The sequence below is a fragment of the Podarcis raffonei genome, chromosome 5 (genome assembly GCF_027172205.1).
Source record: "Podarcis raffonei isolate rPodRaf1 chromosome 5, rPodRaf1.pri, whole genome shotgun sequence".
Classification (NCBI taxonomy): Eukaryota; Metazoa; Chordata; class Lepidosauria; order Squamata; family Lacertidae; genus Podarcis; species Podarcis raffonei.
Genome location: NC_070606.1, coordinates 5,879,080 through 5,895,964, shown reverse-complemented (window position 1 = coordinate 5,895,964; position 16,885 = coordinate 5,879,080). Strand labels below are relative to the sequence as shown.

The window sequence follows — 16,885 nt, the reverse complement described above, 5'->3', positions numbered from 1 at the left end:
GCACAGAGTTGCCCATGACATTTCAGTGAGTGGAGCGTAAATTGTGCGCTTGGAAGCTCTGAACCACACATCCTAAAGTGGTTGATGTTTAGTAACATCTGTCCTTGGCGTGTCTTTTTTGCGACATGGATAAATTTTTCCAAATTGTAAAGTGTGGCACACGGGCATGTTCTAAAAGATGGATAAAGGAAGGAAGGAACTGTGGTAAAAAGGAGGGGCTTTTTTGATTGTAAAAGAAATGAAACAAACTAGAATTATAGAACTGTAGAGTTGGGGGTGGGTGGGAGCCAAAGTGTCATCTAATCCAACCCCTCAAAGCAGGAATCACAGCTTAGGAGGGGGACAAAGAAGAGAAAAGTACGATGTCAGTGAGGAGAGGAAAGTCCAAAGGAGTGTGTGCTCTGATTTGAGATGGGAGATGGATTGAGGCTCAACAGGAAGTGAGGAGCTAAGTCTTCTGTTGAGGCTGGCACATTTCCTGTCTCTGGGCTGCAAGGCAGGCAGCATGTCCAGTCACTTGGACACCTCTGAGATTCACCAGAAAATAACGTTGGCCACCTAGATGCTTGTCTCCTCCTCTAAATAATCAGGTATCATAAGCAAGGCATATATTGGCAACACTCCCTCCTCAAGTTTCTCTGCCAAAACCTGGAATGAAAGAGGTAAACACGGAAGGTCCTGAAATGTTTATGCCCAGACCTTTGCCAGTGCAAATAGCTTTCAACCATCATGTGTATTGTGCATTGGCATTCTGTTTGCTCCTTTGTAATAAATTCTGATAGGTTCACTGAGTGGCTGATATTCTGTGCAATTTCATGCAATGTTACAGATGGTGAGCTTTATTCTGGAACGGCGGCAGATTTCATGGGCAGAGATTTTGCCATTTTCCGTACGCTGGGGCACCATCACCCAATCAGGACAGAGCAGCACGACTCCCGGTGGCTTAATGGTAAGTCAGGAATATCGTTTATCTACTTTCCATAGTTTTAAACGATGGCTAATTAACTTTAATGTGCAACACTCATTCACAGTTGCTCAGCACCACATTGAAATTGCCACAAATGAATGAAACTAATTGGGCTTGATTTTATGTGTGCTTTGATTTTAATTCCATTGTTATTTGTGGAGTGTGGATTTTGCCTAAATATGGAGATGGGCAGCTTCTGTATTATTGAGAGCTGCTCTATTCTGTGAACTGAGAGCCAAAAGTATGTTTTCTTCTGCAAACCGATTCCCTTCCCCGACATCCCCATGCACTGTGGAGTCAGACTGCATAATAAAATTGGCACATTCAGCACTGAGGTCTTCCCAGCTGTGAAGCACATGGGCTCAGACATATGATCACATGCCAATATTTAGATGTACATGTTTCATACAGATATCAAAACGAGAGATAAAACATGCAATTGTAGAATGTCTCTGCTGCTTAAAACTGGGAGACATTTTTTTTTCTGTTCTTCATTAACAAAGCCATGAGTAACTTCTTTTCTTTTATCATATCTTGATTAAAATTTGTGAGTCTCCAGGAATCAGATAAAAATCTATTTAGGGGTTAGTTCTGGTTTATAGGCCACCATCCTGCCTTTAAACCATGCTGGAAGGGCTTAGGCAGCTCTGCTTCTGCAAGACAAGCAAATTTCCTGGGGGTAAATTTCACCACAGACACAGAAAAGGACTGCCAGTGAGAATTGCATTATTGAGCAAGCAGTTGGTATCAAGTCCCCATTCTCTGATTTTGAAAAGACCTTTCCTGTTTCAGTATAATCTGTTTCAACTCTAAAGCTCTTCTTGGATGATCTCAGAAATTATGTTGATTGTTTACATAGACACACCAAACAGAAAAAAAACTAGATCATTTTTTTCCCCTGAGCCAGTCCAATGGGATCTGCTAACATTTAAGGATGCATCCGTTTTCAGCCTTAGAATAGCTCATTTAGCAGGATTAGCTGAGTGCAGTTACCTGTAGATTGAGGCTGAGCGTCGGCTGAGATGATAGTTCACACTTACCGTACTTTTCCATGTATTAGACAAGGGTATTGTACTCCAGAATAAAGTAAAAAATGGGAGGGTTGTCTTATACATGGATAGTGCAGAGGGGGGACAGCTCCGTCCCACTGTGCAAACTGCGCCTGCTCTTCCTACTGCTCCTCCTTGTACTGATCCGGACCATGCTGTCAGAGAGGAAAGGCCTTTTTATTTTCAATATATATATATATATTTAAATGATATTTATTAAAATTTTCCACCGTATTACAATAACAAAACCAAAAAAAAAAAAAACAGAAAAAAAGGAAAAAAACAAAAACAACAAGAAAAAAATTAAAAATACATACGGTTCACAATCCTTATTTTCTATAACATATTTCCCTGACTTCCCCACACCTCTCCCTCTTGTATTCCAGGTCCAATTGTTGGTTCAACAAGCTCTTATCCCTATTTTTAAACCTTTTTGTATTTAGTTCCTTTTTCTAAAAAACCAATTTTACCTTATAAACTTCATATTTATACATCATTGCTTATTCTTTAAACCTTTTTCTAAAGTCGGCCTGATTTTCCTTCCACGATTTCCCCAATTTTCATATAGATATCCAAACAAAATAAGAACAAAACAAGTTAGATTATACACCCTTTGGATTCCCAAACTCCACCCCCCCTTTTCCGGTTTCAATCCCCTTAAAACGTCCATCAGTCCATCTACTGTCAGCCTGGAGACCTCACGTCCGAGGCTCTTAATTCTCTCTCCATTCCTCTCTGCCGGTTTTTTTGATAGTCCTTGGTATTAAACACCAAGTCTCGGAGGAGCTCTAGTCCAATATGGTCCCTGTTTCTTCCAGCCAGACCTCCATACTTAAAAATGGAGCCTGAATCTTGTTTCTTAATCCTTTCAAGTCCCAATGTCCCCAAAGCTCCATCTTCCACCTTGATCAAATTTGTAATCCTTAGGTCAGCCTTTTTATTTTCAATAGCCATACGCAGCCCCACACCAAGCCCCAGATTGTGTCTTCTTGGCTTCCCACTTCCGTCTTTTCTCAATTCACACTTTTCCTTTGTGCTGCCTGGGTGCCTGCTTAGCTCAGATTTCCTCCCAGACTCTCAGGAAGGCAGGCAGTATCTCCCTAAGTGCTTCCTTCCCCTGCTGCTGACACCTTTGAGCTCTGCATCCCTTTTCCTAAAATCTTTCAGTATGTTTTGGAGGTGGCATTTGTCATTCCAGCCATGTGGGTTTGATTTGCTTCAAGCCACATCTCTAGGCAAGTGCTCCTGCCACACCTTTGGGTTCCTTAGCGCTCCAGCTGCAGAAGTCGGAATCACGAAAGCTCTGCCTTTGAGAAGCAATTGCTGCCCACTGTCACAAGGAAATTCCACAATGGCTTTGGACTTGTACTGTAAACTAAGGCAGAAGCAGCAATGAGGGGAGGGGGGCAGGAATGCCTTTTAATTCAATGGGCACCCTGTGCCAGACGTAATGACTCACTGATTGGGAGCCCTGTAGGCGCTAACGCAATATAAATAACAACTATGAACCTCTGCCAAACATATGGCGCTGCTCGATGTTAGCATCATGAGAACGATGTGTGTGCCATTTGTGAGAAATACTTCGGGAACGGTTATTCCTTGGTTTTACTTCCACTCTAATTTTAGTCAAGATAGTGGGACTTCAGAGAATGTCAACGGGTGAAAAGGGAGATTTTTATTATTATTATTCTTTTGGCTTTCTGTGGACCTATAACCAAAGAATCTTCCGGAATACTATCTTAACTCTCCCCAGCTGATTGATCCCAAGGATAACCTGCCCTAGCTCAGTCATGCAAGTAAAAGCTGCTTTTGTGCTGTAGATCCACACACTGACAGCTGAGTCAGGAGGATTTATGCAGCCAGAGAGCGCAGTCATTGTCCACTGTCCCCATGGCTCAGTGCCGAAACTGTGGCATTCCCCTCTCTCCTTTTGAATTGCGCTCACCAGTCTCTCAGCGCTGAATGTGAGAACTGATTTTTCCCAAGTTAGCACTAAGGATGCATCTGAGAGGATCAGGAAATGGAAACGGCCCGAGGACAGAGAGGGGCTAAGATTACCTACACAGAGCTTCTTGCAACCCCTCTAGAAATCAAAGCCTTTAGAAGCCGGAAGCTTTTATGGAATTCAAATGTGTGTATCTCCTCTGACTTACCAAAGGGTTATACTCCTTGCACGTGGTGCCTTTAGAGTAATAGTTTTCAAACTCAGGGGACCCTTTCCAGGTCGATTTGTCTGCCCTGGAAACCCAGTTCATTGTACAGCACTTTCTAGGGCAAGTTCTAGCATGCGCTGTGTTCATGCGGGAAATCAGCTGTCTGTTAGGCCTCTCTTTCTGCAGGCTGAAGGGGCTGTGGGGGCGGAGGACATCCTCCCACCCCCCCATTAAAGTACTTTCCGGCTACCTTAGGGAACTGAGAGATCTCTCTTCCCCCCTCCCATCCACATGCACACTAGGGAGGGAAGAATCTCTCAAGTTTGGTTCCTCTGTTTTATCCAGTGGTAAATAACAACAACAACAACAACAACAACAACAATAAATAATAATAAATGTCCCATATCTGCATATGCATGAGGTTGTTTTTAAAAAAACAACAACAACCTATGAAAATTCATATGCATTTTCATGTACACCTCTACTCTTGCTAATTTTAACACAATTTTTGCAAGCAATTTTCCTATAATAAAATGCATTTTGCACATTATTTTTTACTAATGTACACTTTTTGCATGTGCTTTTCAATACTGTGCACATTTTTGAATGCATTCTTTGGCTGAAGAACTGCATCTCCATTTGGATTAGTTTTGAAGGAGAACTGTGTCTCATTTCATATATTCCTTCAGGGAAGACATATCTGGTATGTTTGCATCATACCAGATTGAACATATTCCTCCCTCATCCTTAACACACACACACAAACTATTTTTTTTTTTTGCAGTTTTTACTTTTTTTGACAAAAAGGTTCTTAATCTTTAGACCGGCAGCTTTTACTGTAAAAATCTTAAGCTCAGCAAATTTCAATATTAGGGGAAGACAGATAGATGTTTTTGTCCAACTCCCTCCACTTCTCTCTGCAAGGAAATAAATGGTTGTATTCCCTTTATGCAGAGCTGAGGTTTTTAAAAAGAGAGAGAGCGAAATGTTATGGGATTTTTTCATCATGTCCTTGCTTTTTATTCAGTTTTGTAAAGCTTCTTGATGTTTATAGCATACTGTCTGCGGCTTAAAAAAAAAACTAAGTGGGAAAATAACCATGCCAGGTTCTCCAGAGACATTGTCCTTAAGTTGCTGAGTACTATAGAAGTTGAGTGAGTATTCAGTGAGAGAGAGAGAGAGAGGGAATGCCCTCATAATTTCACAGCCTTTGGGATGGGAAACATGGCCTCGATCCTCAGTCATACAGCACTTTCTAGCAATATTTTTAATGACTTCCTTTGATGGATGACTATGGAATGCTCCCATTTCTGGATCCGTTGATCCCTGAGCACATTTTGAGAGCTCTCTGCTACCTTGACTAAGTCATCTGAAGTTACATGCACTGGGCTCCTGCGTGTTTGATAGCTGTGTCAGTTTCTTGGCTAGCTCTGCCAGGCAGTCCTCAGTCCAAAAAGAGCCAAAGTTGCCAATGGAAAACGGTTTCCCCCCGTATATTTGAGTCAGACGCTTGTGCTCAGTTGTGGTTTATTCCTGAGCACAGGGAAGTAGTCTGAAGACATAAACAGAGAAGTGAATCTTAACCATGTTGACTTTAGTTGGAGAAGAAGCATCATGGGCGACGACGTCACTGGATCTTGAATGTCTGACTTGACTCCCTCCCCCTCCCCTCCTTCCTCTGTGACAATTAGTTTAATTAGCATTGACCTCGTCAATATGAATTTCCTCTTTTCTGGCCACCATGGTCAGAGTCTGGTGGGCATTAAGAGATTTACTGTTGACTGCATAATTGGAGTTCATGTGTGTGGTTGAAGTGAGTGAGAAGAATGGCACAGAAAACAATGCATGTCACCGCGGTGCGATCGCCTCTGCTGACATCGCTCTCAATAGCTCCCCCTCTGTGAAAACAGGGACTGTTTGCAAATTAATTAGTTTCTGGCAAGAGCCTGATTGTTGACCCAGAGTTTGTAGAGTGGAAGAACAATCAGATTAGTGTGTTCCATACAAAGGCCCAGGGCGACACCGGAGTGTGGTTTGCCAAACAGGGTAGGACATGAATGGAGTGAAACAAATTCTTCTTTGGGGACACCATGGCAAAGGTTAAGTGTGATGTGGCTGGAGCGCATGAGCCATAAAGGTGGGGTGGAGTGGGGGAGAGATGGATTAGATATGTTCATCTGCATGAAGCTGGTTAATGCTAATTGACTCTTGGAGCAGCAGAGACATGGATGAGTGTGAGGCTCTGCAATGGGGTATGTCTTCTAATTGAGCAGTAAAAATTGTCCCAAAGGGAAATACGAGAGAGGCAGAAAGGAAATGCACACATTCAATCCAAATTTAAGGATTTTGAAATTAGTTTAATTGCCTAATCCCTTTCCTGCTCACTCAGAAGTATGTCTGTCTGATAGCAGAACTTTCAAGTGCGCATAAAATTGCAACCACAGTCTGTCTGAAGCCTATGGGCACAATCAGGTAATTTTAATTAAAAACAGCGTAGTCCCCGATTGCTCAAATTTGTATCTGTGTTTTAATACAAATACTAAAATAATTTGACAGGTAATTAATTCTGTAGTAGCAGCCAAGAAGCTTGCTCCTATGATGGGGTGGTTTTACCTTTTAAAATGTGTAGGTATACTTCAATATTACGCCGAGCATTTATTTTACTAGAATTGGTATGGGGTTGCGTAAAGTTATTTAAGTGGCATCTCATTAGTCAACCTTTAAAATGATATTTGCGTGTACATGTTCAGTCTGAAAATTATGGGTGGAGAGAAAGAGAGAAAAAGTATTGAGAAAATGGAAACAAAAAGAAGACAAGTTCTGTTTAATTACCAGAAACACCAGAGCTTGCCTCCTTTTTGAAAATTATCGGCACCTGCCATGGCCATACTTTTCAGAAACACTCAAAATACCCAAATATAACTGCAAAGGCTACACAGTGAAAACCTACTGTGTTTTTTCATCCTTCCCATTCATTACACAGGTCAGCTTCCTGTTGAATTTTGGCCAGTGTGATGTAAAGCTGCTATTTGTGAGTAGCAATGAGCTGACAAAGCTTATTTGTCAATAAATTCAGTTCCTCCAAAAACATTAGGATGATTCATGTGGCAAAAAGGAGGTCACCACCTGGCAACAATAGACAGGAAACAGGAGATAACATTCCCAGGGTGCCAACTTTGCTTTCTTTTTCAGAATAAAACTTTCATGTGGTTTGCACCTATGGGATTTTATGATTCATACTTGCACATTATTAAAAATACCACACCAGAATAAATATGTTTTAAACACACTTCCATAGCTGATGGTGGGTGATTTCTTCAAGTAAACACTTCAAGATATTCACCATATTCTCTGTTTACAAAAGATATGGAAATTGATCCTCCCCACACGAATATTTTGTTTGTCTTATTGAAACTGTTTTAGCTTCCTCACACCTTTTACCCAAAGATGAGCTTCCAAACCCATTTTGGATTCTACCTTACAAGAAATGCCGATATAAAGTAACCTGCGATTAGGATTTAAATCTTCAACCATTTTAATTAAACTGTTTCAATAGGATTTCATTGTAAGTGATTTCATTGCAAGTATCCTTTACTGGACCAGAGTGGCTATTTTTTAATTTTGTGCCCCTTCACCTCCAATATTTTCCATGACTCGCATAAAAAAAAGAGTGAATATATTTTTGAATTCAGTTCTTCGCCCGTTACCAAGAAATCTAGACAAATTAAATAGTGTGTGTATGTGTGTGTTTCTGTACTTATGTCTATGTGTATAGACATAGACCACTGGCTTCTCCTATCCTTCATCAATCACTCACCTATAAGAAAGGATGCTCCGTCGTGGAATAGTTCTTCTCAGGATACAGTGTGCTCAGCTTAAAAATATTTCCTACCCTGTGGCAATCTATTATTCCTCTAAATCTTGCCACTTATTTCATTAAGGGAGCTTTGTAAACAGATATTAAGTTGATCCACATGTACATTGCAAAGTGCTGAATAACAAACTGAAAAGAACGCTATAGGGCAGAGATGGGCAAGTTCGCCTGCTGGCCAGATTGCAACTGACTCCAGCCCAACCTCAGGCCAAGTTTGACAGGTGGGCAGGGTCACCCACATGTCAGTCACCTGACACCACGGTGGTGTCAGGTGAAATTTTTTTGCCTGCAGTTTGAAACCAGACCATGTAGGCAAACACACAGTCTGCAGAGCGCCTACCAAGGTGCTCCACAAGAGTCAACAGTCAGTGGGTAGTCAGGTCTTACAGAACGCTTTGCAAGGGGCTTCAAAAGACCAGACAAGGAGCTGATCATCAGGTCTGATCGCGCAGGACTTGGCAGGTGCCATCCATCAGCAAAACCCTTTGGGTTGAGCCAGGTAGAAGACAGCAGGCCAGTCAGGTGGATGAGAAATATGCATATGAAAGTCATGCATATAGGAACCACAACAGTGCTTTGGGGGTGAGCATTTCCATATGTAAATGCACAGCACAAGGAGCACACCTTCAAGTACAAGTCAATGGGATTTGCTTCTGAATAAACATGAACTGAATGCTGTTCTCAATTACAGATGTCTGCCTTTTGCATTAAAGGAAGACAACAAATTTGCAGTTACAGGATTGCAGCGGAAATATGACTGCAAATTTCCTTGTGTCCTTTGAGAGCTGTGCTGCCTTTTCGGCTTAGCGTACAACGTGATTTAAATTACAGCTTGTGCCGAGACGTGTCATGGGATTGCTCTCCATGTTTCAAACTGTTTATAGTTCAGTGAGCTCAACCTTCGCCATTCTGAAAATCAAATAATGTCATGGATGATATCAAACTGATAGCTGGTATGAGATTGCTTTAAAACTCGCTTGCATTTAAAGCATAAGAATCTGTGGGTGTGTAAATCTTCCATCGATGAATGCTTTGAAACTGAATTTGGCCAATGCATGAGGGTTTTGACATCACAGCACATTGATGGAAACTAAATGAAAACATACCCTTGCGGACCTGAATCTGCATCCATTCAGATAGTTGTGCTGAACAGAGTTTTGAATGCATTTTTGGAATGTCAGTTTATACTCCAAATCAGAAAATAGCTTTTATGTTGATGTGGTTACCTCAGAAACAGACCTAGCTTACACACACAACCAGGGAGTTTTTTGCAGCTGGAATTCACTGGAACTCAGGTGGGTGCCATCGCCATTCTAAGACAACAGGGAAGGCGTTTGTGGTGAGTTCCGGCACCTCTTTTTCTAGGAAAATAGCAATGCATACAACAAAATGAGGTGGTAATGTGGGAATCACCCCTTCGCACTGCATGTGCTGGAAACAATTTTTCATGGTTTCCTATGTAAAACAAAAATAAGCATAGACTGCCTAAAATGCAGAATTTGCAAAGGGATGTGCTAGAGCTGTGGTTAATTTGCTCTTTGCAATAACTTTTTATACCCTTTAAAACCTAGCATTTACAGTCTGTTCCACAACTTCTTGTGTACCAACCTGACTGGAATGATAGCAGATTGGGAGAGTGTGGGTGGTGTTGTTGTTGGTTGTTGTTGTTGTTGTTGTTCTTCTTCTTCTTCTTCTTCTACAATTTTGGAGCGCTTCTCAGTGTTACAAAAACCTTACATGCATTATTATTATTGAATTGCAAGTAAAAATACACATATGAGGTTCAGACTGTGTAAAAGCTTTCTCTCTGAGGTACAATGGTACCTCAGGTTACATACGCTTCAGGTTACAGACTCTGCTAACCCAGAAACAGTGCTTCAGGTTAAGAACTTTGCTTCAGGATGAGAACAGAAATCGTGCTCTGGCAGCGCGGTAGCAACAGGAGGCCCCATTAGCTAAAGTGGTGCTTCAGGTTAAGAACAGTTTCAGGTTAAGAACGGACCTCCGGAATGAATTAAGTACTTAACCTGAGGTACCACTGTATGTGCTCATTTACAAATGGCCTGGATCTTTTTACCCATTTTAAAATGTGGACTCCCACCTGCATCTCTCCCCCCCTCCCATTTTATCACTCGAGACGATTCTCTGGCTCTGCTTCATCTCTCTGGCAGGCCTTAGCGAGAGAGAGATGATCAGGCTCCCCAAAATGGTTCAGCAAACACATCTATGCATGTTCACCCCACCTTTGGTTTTATTTGTGTGGCGGAGGAGAGAGATAAAAGTGATCTTCCTGAGTCATAAAAAGCCAAATAAAACTTATCGCACAGTTAAAATGTTATGGTGAAGTCAGAGATGCGCCATAGTTTATTGGCTTGTTGGTGGACCACCTGCTAACTACTCCATAAAGAAGAACAATTACTATATCATGTAATACAATACTGTACAGTTTCATGGCATTACAGAAAAACCGGCAGCAAAATTACGGTGTGCATTGGGCTTTTTAAATGAAACAGCTGCATTGGAATAGTCCTATCAGAGCTTTTGTCCCTTGATGTGTGTGTGTGATGGAGCACCAATTTCAAGAGTTTATTGAAAGTGTTCCACTGCCAACTTTGTCCTGCTCCTTGAGCACTCCATTCCAGGCAGATTACCATAACAGAGTTACAGATGAAACTCCCCAAAGCATTTTGCTTCTGCTTCATTTTCCATTTTACTCAAAGTATGTATGGATATGTGGTGGACTCTCCTTCCTTGGAGGTTTATAAACAGCGGTTGGATGTATGATCTAGCTGAGATTCCTGCGTTGCAGGGAGAAGGCATTTGTGAAACTATGGTTCAAAGCTACTTTATCAGAGAGAATCTCCAATGGTTTTCCACTGTGGGAATTGCTACTTGTCCCATTTTTAGGGCTTTGTTTTGTTTTTAATCCTCTTCTTACACAATGCAGCCGCTGAATGGAAGACCAGCATAGGAAAGAAAGGAGCTTCTTCACATTTTACCCAGGCTCTTCTAGCAGAAAACACATGGACTATTTCCCCCCTTGGTCAAATGCTTGGTTTTCTGTGGCAGAACAGTCCTGGAAGAGAGCCTTAAGAGGTCCCTGCTCCCATATTTGGCCTCATCCATACTGGACAATGAGGACAATAAGCTTCCTGTACCTTCTTTAATTATCCATACAATGTTCTCGTCTACACCACTGCCTTCCCACGCTTCCTCTTCCTTAATCTAGCTTTTCTCATACCTGGAATACTCCAAAAAGGAGAGGGCATGAGAAAATCCAGATCGAATGAGGGAAAAGCTTGAGTACCTCATATGGAGAACCTCATATGGACAATGAATGGGCATACAAGGAAGCTTACCATCCACATTAAACAAAAACATGGACAAGCCCTTTGTCTTCAAGCTGCAGCCTCAACAACTGGACTCTAAGGGTAATTACAGAACATGGTTTCAGTTTTGAGTTTCTGCCTTCACCCAGGCCACACTTTTTTGAAGGCTGAGGTGGTTACCCAGAGTCTTAAGTCAGTATCAGCTAGCCGGTCTTTTGAAATGGACCGGCCAGGGGTTGGGCTTGGCACCTTCTGTCTGCAACATATATGCTTCACCACAGATCTGTCGTCCCCTTCCACAATGGAAATATGAAGGGAGCATTTCCTTGACTGGTTGGAAGACTGAAAATTAACCAGGAGGATTCCATGCAGGAAATCAAAGTCCAGAGAATCAAAAGATGAAAGGAGGGATTGACTTTATGGCAAACATAGCAGGAAATAATAAAAAGTTTTAAAGATAACTGTAAAAAGGAGGATTGGGGAGCAGACAGATACAGTGTCTTGCAAAGCTGGCAAATAAAAGTATCCTAAAGTGAGTTTAAAAGGTTAAAATAAGATCTACAAACATGGGAGGGAGGGAGAGCAGCAGCAGCAGCATATCCTAGCCTTGCACCCTGTAGAAAATGATCCGTATGCATTCTGCATTAGAGCCCAACAAGTTAGCCAACAATAGTGCTGTCAGAATTATGTACATGATGATTTATTTCCTTGCTTGCACAGCTTGTCTTGATTTTGTAAAGAAAATGTATTTTCAATTACTTTAGCAGCAAGATAGATGAGGTGGAAGGATACAACGTGACTACTAATCTTGGGGGATATTTTCATTTATATAATGTAGCCCCTGATCTGTATTCCACAGACGGATGCATTTTCAGGCACACAAAGAATTGTATACCACAATGGAGCTTCCTATCAGTCTTCTAGATTGTCTGATATTTTGCTTCAGCTGACAACATGGGGCTCACTTTTATTTATTTTTTACCATATTACTCATTCCTCTCTTGTGCTCTCTCTCTCTCTCTCTCTCTCTCTCTCTCTCTCTCTCTCTCATTTATCCTCTAGCCACTCCTTCCCAACTTTCTTCTTTCTTTTCAGGGTGGTGGGGTGAGTGATGGTGTCCTAAATGGGTGGGGCTACCTCCAGTGGCCGGAGGTAAGCACAGATCTGCCCATATTCGGATGTACCTATATTTCTGCATCACAATATCATGCATTTCCCTGGCCACTTTCCTCATGGCACTAGAATGCGTAGGACATCAGGGCATGTTGCAAAACGGAAGGGGGGGACTGAACAAGAGGCTTCCAGTTCCAGCGGGAGCATGCAAGCAAGTGCATTTCTGTGCATGTTGTTGTCAGGAGATCATCCTACTCTCGAGTAGGAACGTGTCCAGAGGAGGGCAACCAAAATGGTGAAAGGCCTGGAAGCGATGCCTTATGAGGAACAGCTAAGGGAGCTGGGCATGTTTAGCCTGGAGAAGAGGAGGTTAAGGGGTGATATGATAGCCATGTTCAAATATATAAAAGGATGTCACATAGAGGAGGGAGAAAGGTTGTTTTCTGCTGCTCCAGAGAAGTGGACACGGAGCAATGGATCCAAACTACAAGAAAGAAGATTCCACCTAAACATTAGGAAGAACTTCCTGACAGTAAGAGCTGTTAGACTGTGGAATTTGCTGCCAAGGAGTGTGGTGGAGTCTCCTTCTTTGGAGGTCTTTAAGCAAAGGCTTGACAACCATATGTCAGGAGTGCTCTGATGGTGTTTCCTGCTTGGCAGGGGGTTGGACTCGATGGCCCTTGTGGTCTCTTCCAACTCTATGATTCTATGATTCTATGATTCTATGACCCTGGCAGAAGCAAGTTGCACTGTGTCTCCTAAACTGTGTGCACCTGTCCAATGACAGACACTTGGTTTAAACAAAAATAGCATGCCTGCTTTAAATACGAACCAGTCAGAGCAGATTTGTTTTCTGGGCTTTTTCACCATTTACACAAGTGCTGTCTTCTCACTTATAATGCAACATTTATAATGCAACATTTCCACACACCCTTTCACAGAGGCACACACTCCCCTTTGCAGAAATAACACCTGGCTTTGGGGTTGTGATAAGCTGCAAAATCACTGCATTGCTAGAGTCACCAGAATTCATATCAGTGTTGATTTTTCCATGTATGCATTAGGGAAGAAACTTGACAGACTTTAGTAAACTAGAGCTGACCTTTAAAGTACAAAAGAGAGAGAACACTCATACAGTGACAGGAAGATGGACTGTGTGATCAAACAAGCCTGTTCTGTATCTTTGCCTTTTGATTCAAAAAACTTTCCCCTTCTCCCCCCTCCAAATTTGCTCATATATTTTTTTTAAAAAAAACTCAGCAATATCACATCAGTGATAAGCCCATAAATGAGATCCTCTGAGCTAAAATACTGGTGTTTATTCTTCACATTTTCTGTTGCTAAATTAAATTTGAAATTACACATTCTAGCCACATGAATACCAAACAGGGCTGTCATAATTGATGTGATAACACTGAATACCAAAAGGGGTAATGAAGAATATTTTTTTTTGTCCTCTGCTCTGCCAACTGTTGTTTCTATCTCTTGATGAATTTTGTGTTATTTCACTAACATGACAGGTTAGTGTAAAAAAAACCCCCACAATCATTCAACCATTGCTTATTTCAAACTTAACTGGCGCTGTGGATTTAATCTTCCTTTAATAGATTTTGTGTCAAGTTTGTCTACTCTAGCTGTGAAAGTTAATTATAAGATGCACAAAAATATATTCAATGTGACCCCAGATTTGCAGCTCTGAGTCTGCAAAGAAGAAAGCACTAAATGTTTAAAATGCAAATGTGAATGAAGAAAGGGATGTGAGGGCTGAGGGTAAATGGAACATGAAGAAACTAATGAATCTCAGGTACAGGAGTTAAGGCAGGCATGGAGAAGGTACAGCGTGATGGTTTTACACAAGACAAACTGTGAATGTGGAAGACAGCTCTGCAGGTAGGCAATATCCCGAGAATCCTTTAGGTAGCTCATCATGATGTTGTTGTTGCTGTTGTTTAATCGTTTAGTCGTGCCCGACTCTTCGTGACCCCATGAACCAGAGCACACCAGGCACTCCTGTCTTCCACTGCCTCCCACAGTTTGGTCAAACTCATGCTGGTAGCTTCGAGAACACTGTCCCACCATCTCGTCCTCTGTCGTCCCCTTCTCCTTGTGCCCTCCATCTTTCCCAACATCAGGGTCTTTTCCAGGGAGTCTTCTCTTCTCATGAGGTGGCCAAAGTACTGGAGCCTCAGCTTCAGGATCTGTCCTTCCAGTGAGCACTCAGGGCTGATTTCCTTCAGAATGGATAGGTCTGATCTTCTTGCAGTCCATGAAACTCTCAAGAGTCTCCTCCAGCATCATAATTCAAAAGCATCAATTCTTTGGTGATCAGCCTTCTTTATGGTCCAGCTCTCACTTCCATACATCACTACTGGGAAAACCATAGCTTTAACTATACGGACCTTTGTCAGCAAGGTCTCTACTTTTTAAGATGCTGTCTAGGTTTGTCATTGCTTTTCTCCCAAGAAGCAGGCGTCTTTTAATTTTGTGGCTCCTGTCACCATCTGCAGTGATCATGGAGCCCAAGAAAGTAAAATCTCCCACTGCCTCCATTTCTTCCCCTTCTATTTGCCAGGAGGTGATGGGACCAGTGGCCATGATCTTCGTTTTCTTTGATCATCGTGTAGCAATCTCAAAACAAGTTTAAGAGTATCACTCAGGGATACCTGGCCTGTTTACTTTTTTGAAATGCATCAAAATATGATTTGTGATGGGGAGAATTGTGCTGAATGTTCCCTCAGTTCTTCCATTGCATCCTCTCTCTTTTCAGTGGGCTTCTTGCTGGGCATTCAGATACCACCTATGGTTCCAGGACTCCTCCCACCCAGGAACCCAGAGGAAAACTGTATTGCGCTTGGCACTTGCAGCCCTCTGATTAATAGGGAGCCACATGCCTATTTGAAATATACTCAGAGTCGCAAAGTGATTTCATGCTCTTTATTCAGCTCATAGTGGTGAGGAGGAATGAATCAATGTCCCCTCAAAGTACCTGCTTTATATACATTATTTACACCATGGGCTGCACATGATTGGCTAATTCCGGAATTCTACTGTAAGCCAATCAGGTTGTGGATTCACTTCTATCTGGAGCATGATTGGGTAGTTCCTGCCAACCAATCATACTGCTGCATTGTTCTAGGACCAATCAGACTGCTGCATTCTGAATCCTATTGTTCTAGGACCAATCAGACTGCTGCCTTTTGGATCCTATTGTTCTAGGACCAATCAGACTGCTGCCTTTTGGATCCTATTCAACTCAGTACATAACACTATTAATCCAAAGGGGTACATGCAAAGTGCACCACGGCATATGGGGCTGGTACCTGTGGACACCTGCTGATGCCCACCTGCCAGGAAGGGACTCCCTGCTGGGCCCCAGAGCCCTCATTGCTGCCACTTCCAGGCAATGTTTGGTTCCTCTGATATTGGTAGTTTTAAATGTACACTGCACTCCTTTTCACTGCTATCTATTTGTAACTTCCCCTGGGGCCGTTTGGTGATGGACCATCATGGCTGTGAGTCCTGGAAGGCCTGCTCTCTGCCCTGCAGGTCATTTTCCACCTGGCCTGGGCGGGCGGGGCCCAGACTGACTCCAGCTGCAAAAGCTGAGGTTGTTCAACAGACTCGTTGTTTAGGGGGTTTTGTTGACCGGCCGGGGTGTGCTGTTATTAATACTATTTTTTGTATCTTTATTTTTAAATTTTATTATGTTTTATGTGAAAATTTCTCAGTTTGGTTGTGTGCTTTCTGATGTTTTATGTTTTGTTTATGAGTACTTTGGTTATTTTTGCAATTATGTGATTGTTTTAATGTTGTAAGCCGCCTTGAGCAGCTTTGAACTATGGAAAGGCGGCATCCAGATAAAATGAGGGATGGATGGGTGGGTTATATAGACATACTAATATACTGCTATCTATACAAATAAATTGGGACATGGGTGGCGCTGTGGGTTAAACCACAGAGCCTAGGGCTTGCCGATCAGAAGGTCGGTGGTTCGAATCTCCACGACGGGGTGAGCTCCCATTGCTCGGTCCCTGCTCCTCCCAACCTAGCAGTTCGAAAGCACGTCAAAGTGCAAGTAGATAAATAGGTACCGCTCTGGCGGGAAGGTAAATGGCATTTCCGTGCACTGCTCTGGTTCACCAGAAGCAGCTTAGACATGCTGGCCACATGACCCAGAAGCTGTACGCCGGCTCCCTCAGCCAATAAAGCGAGATGAGCGCCGCAACCCCAGAGTCGGCCACGAATGGACCTAATGGTCAGGGGTACCTTTACCTTTTTTCAAATAAATTAATAGGCAGTCATTGTGGACAGTGCTTCAGATGGAGAGGACAAGTAATGGGGCAGTCATGACAGGGGCAAGCAGGTGGGCACACCCAGCGCATAGTGCCCACAGGACTCCA

The 16,885-nt window shown here is 42.4% G+C and overlaps 1 protein-coding gene across 2 annotated transcripts in view; it reads left to right on the top strand.

Moving 5' to 3' along the window:
• Positions 1-16,885, top strand: part of SEMA3A (semaphorin 3A) — a 190,362-nt gene that overhangs the window by 132,369 nt on the left and 41,108 nt on the right. The window contains exon 6 of one of the 2 annotated variants that reach the window (XM_053387697.1): positions 830-949. The exons of the other annotated variant lie outside the window; for it this stretch is intronic. Coding sequence (XP_053243672.1) covers positions 830-949 — 120 coding nt within the window. The remainder of the gene's footprint in view (positions 1-829; positions 950-16,885) is intronic. 2 annotated transcript variants of the gene reach the window in all.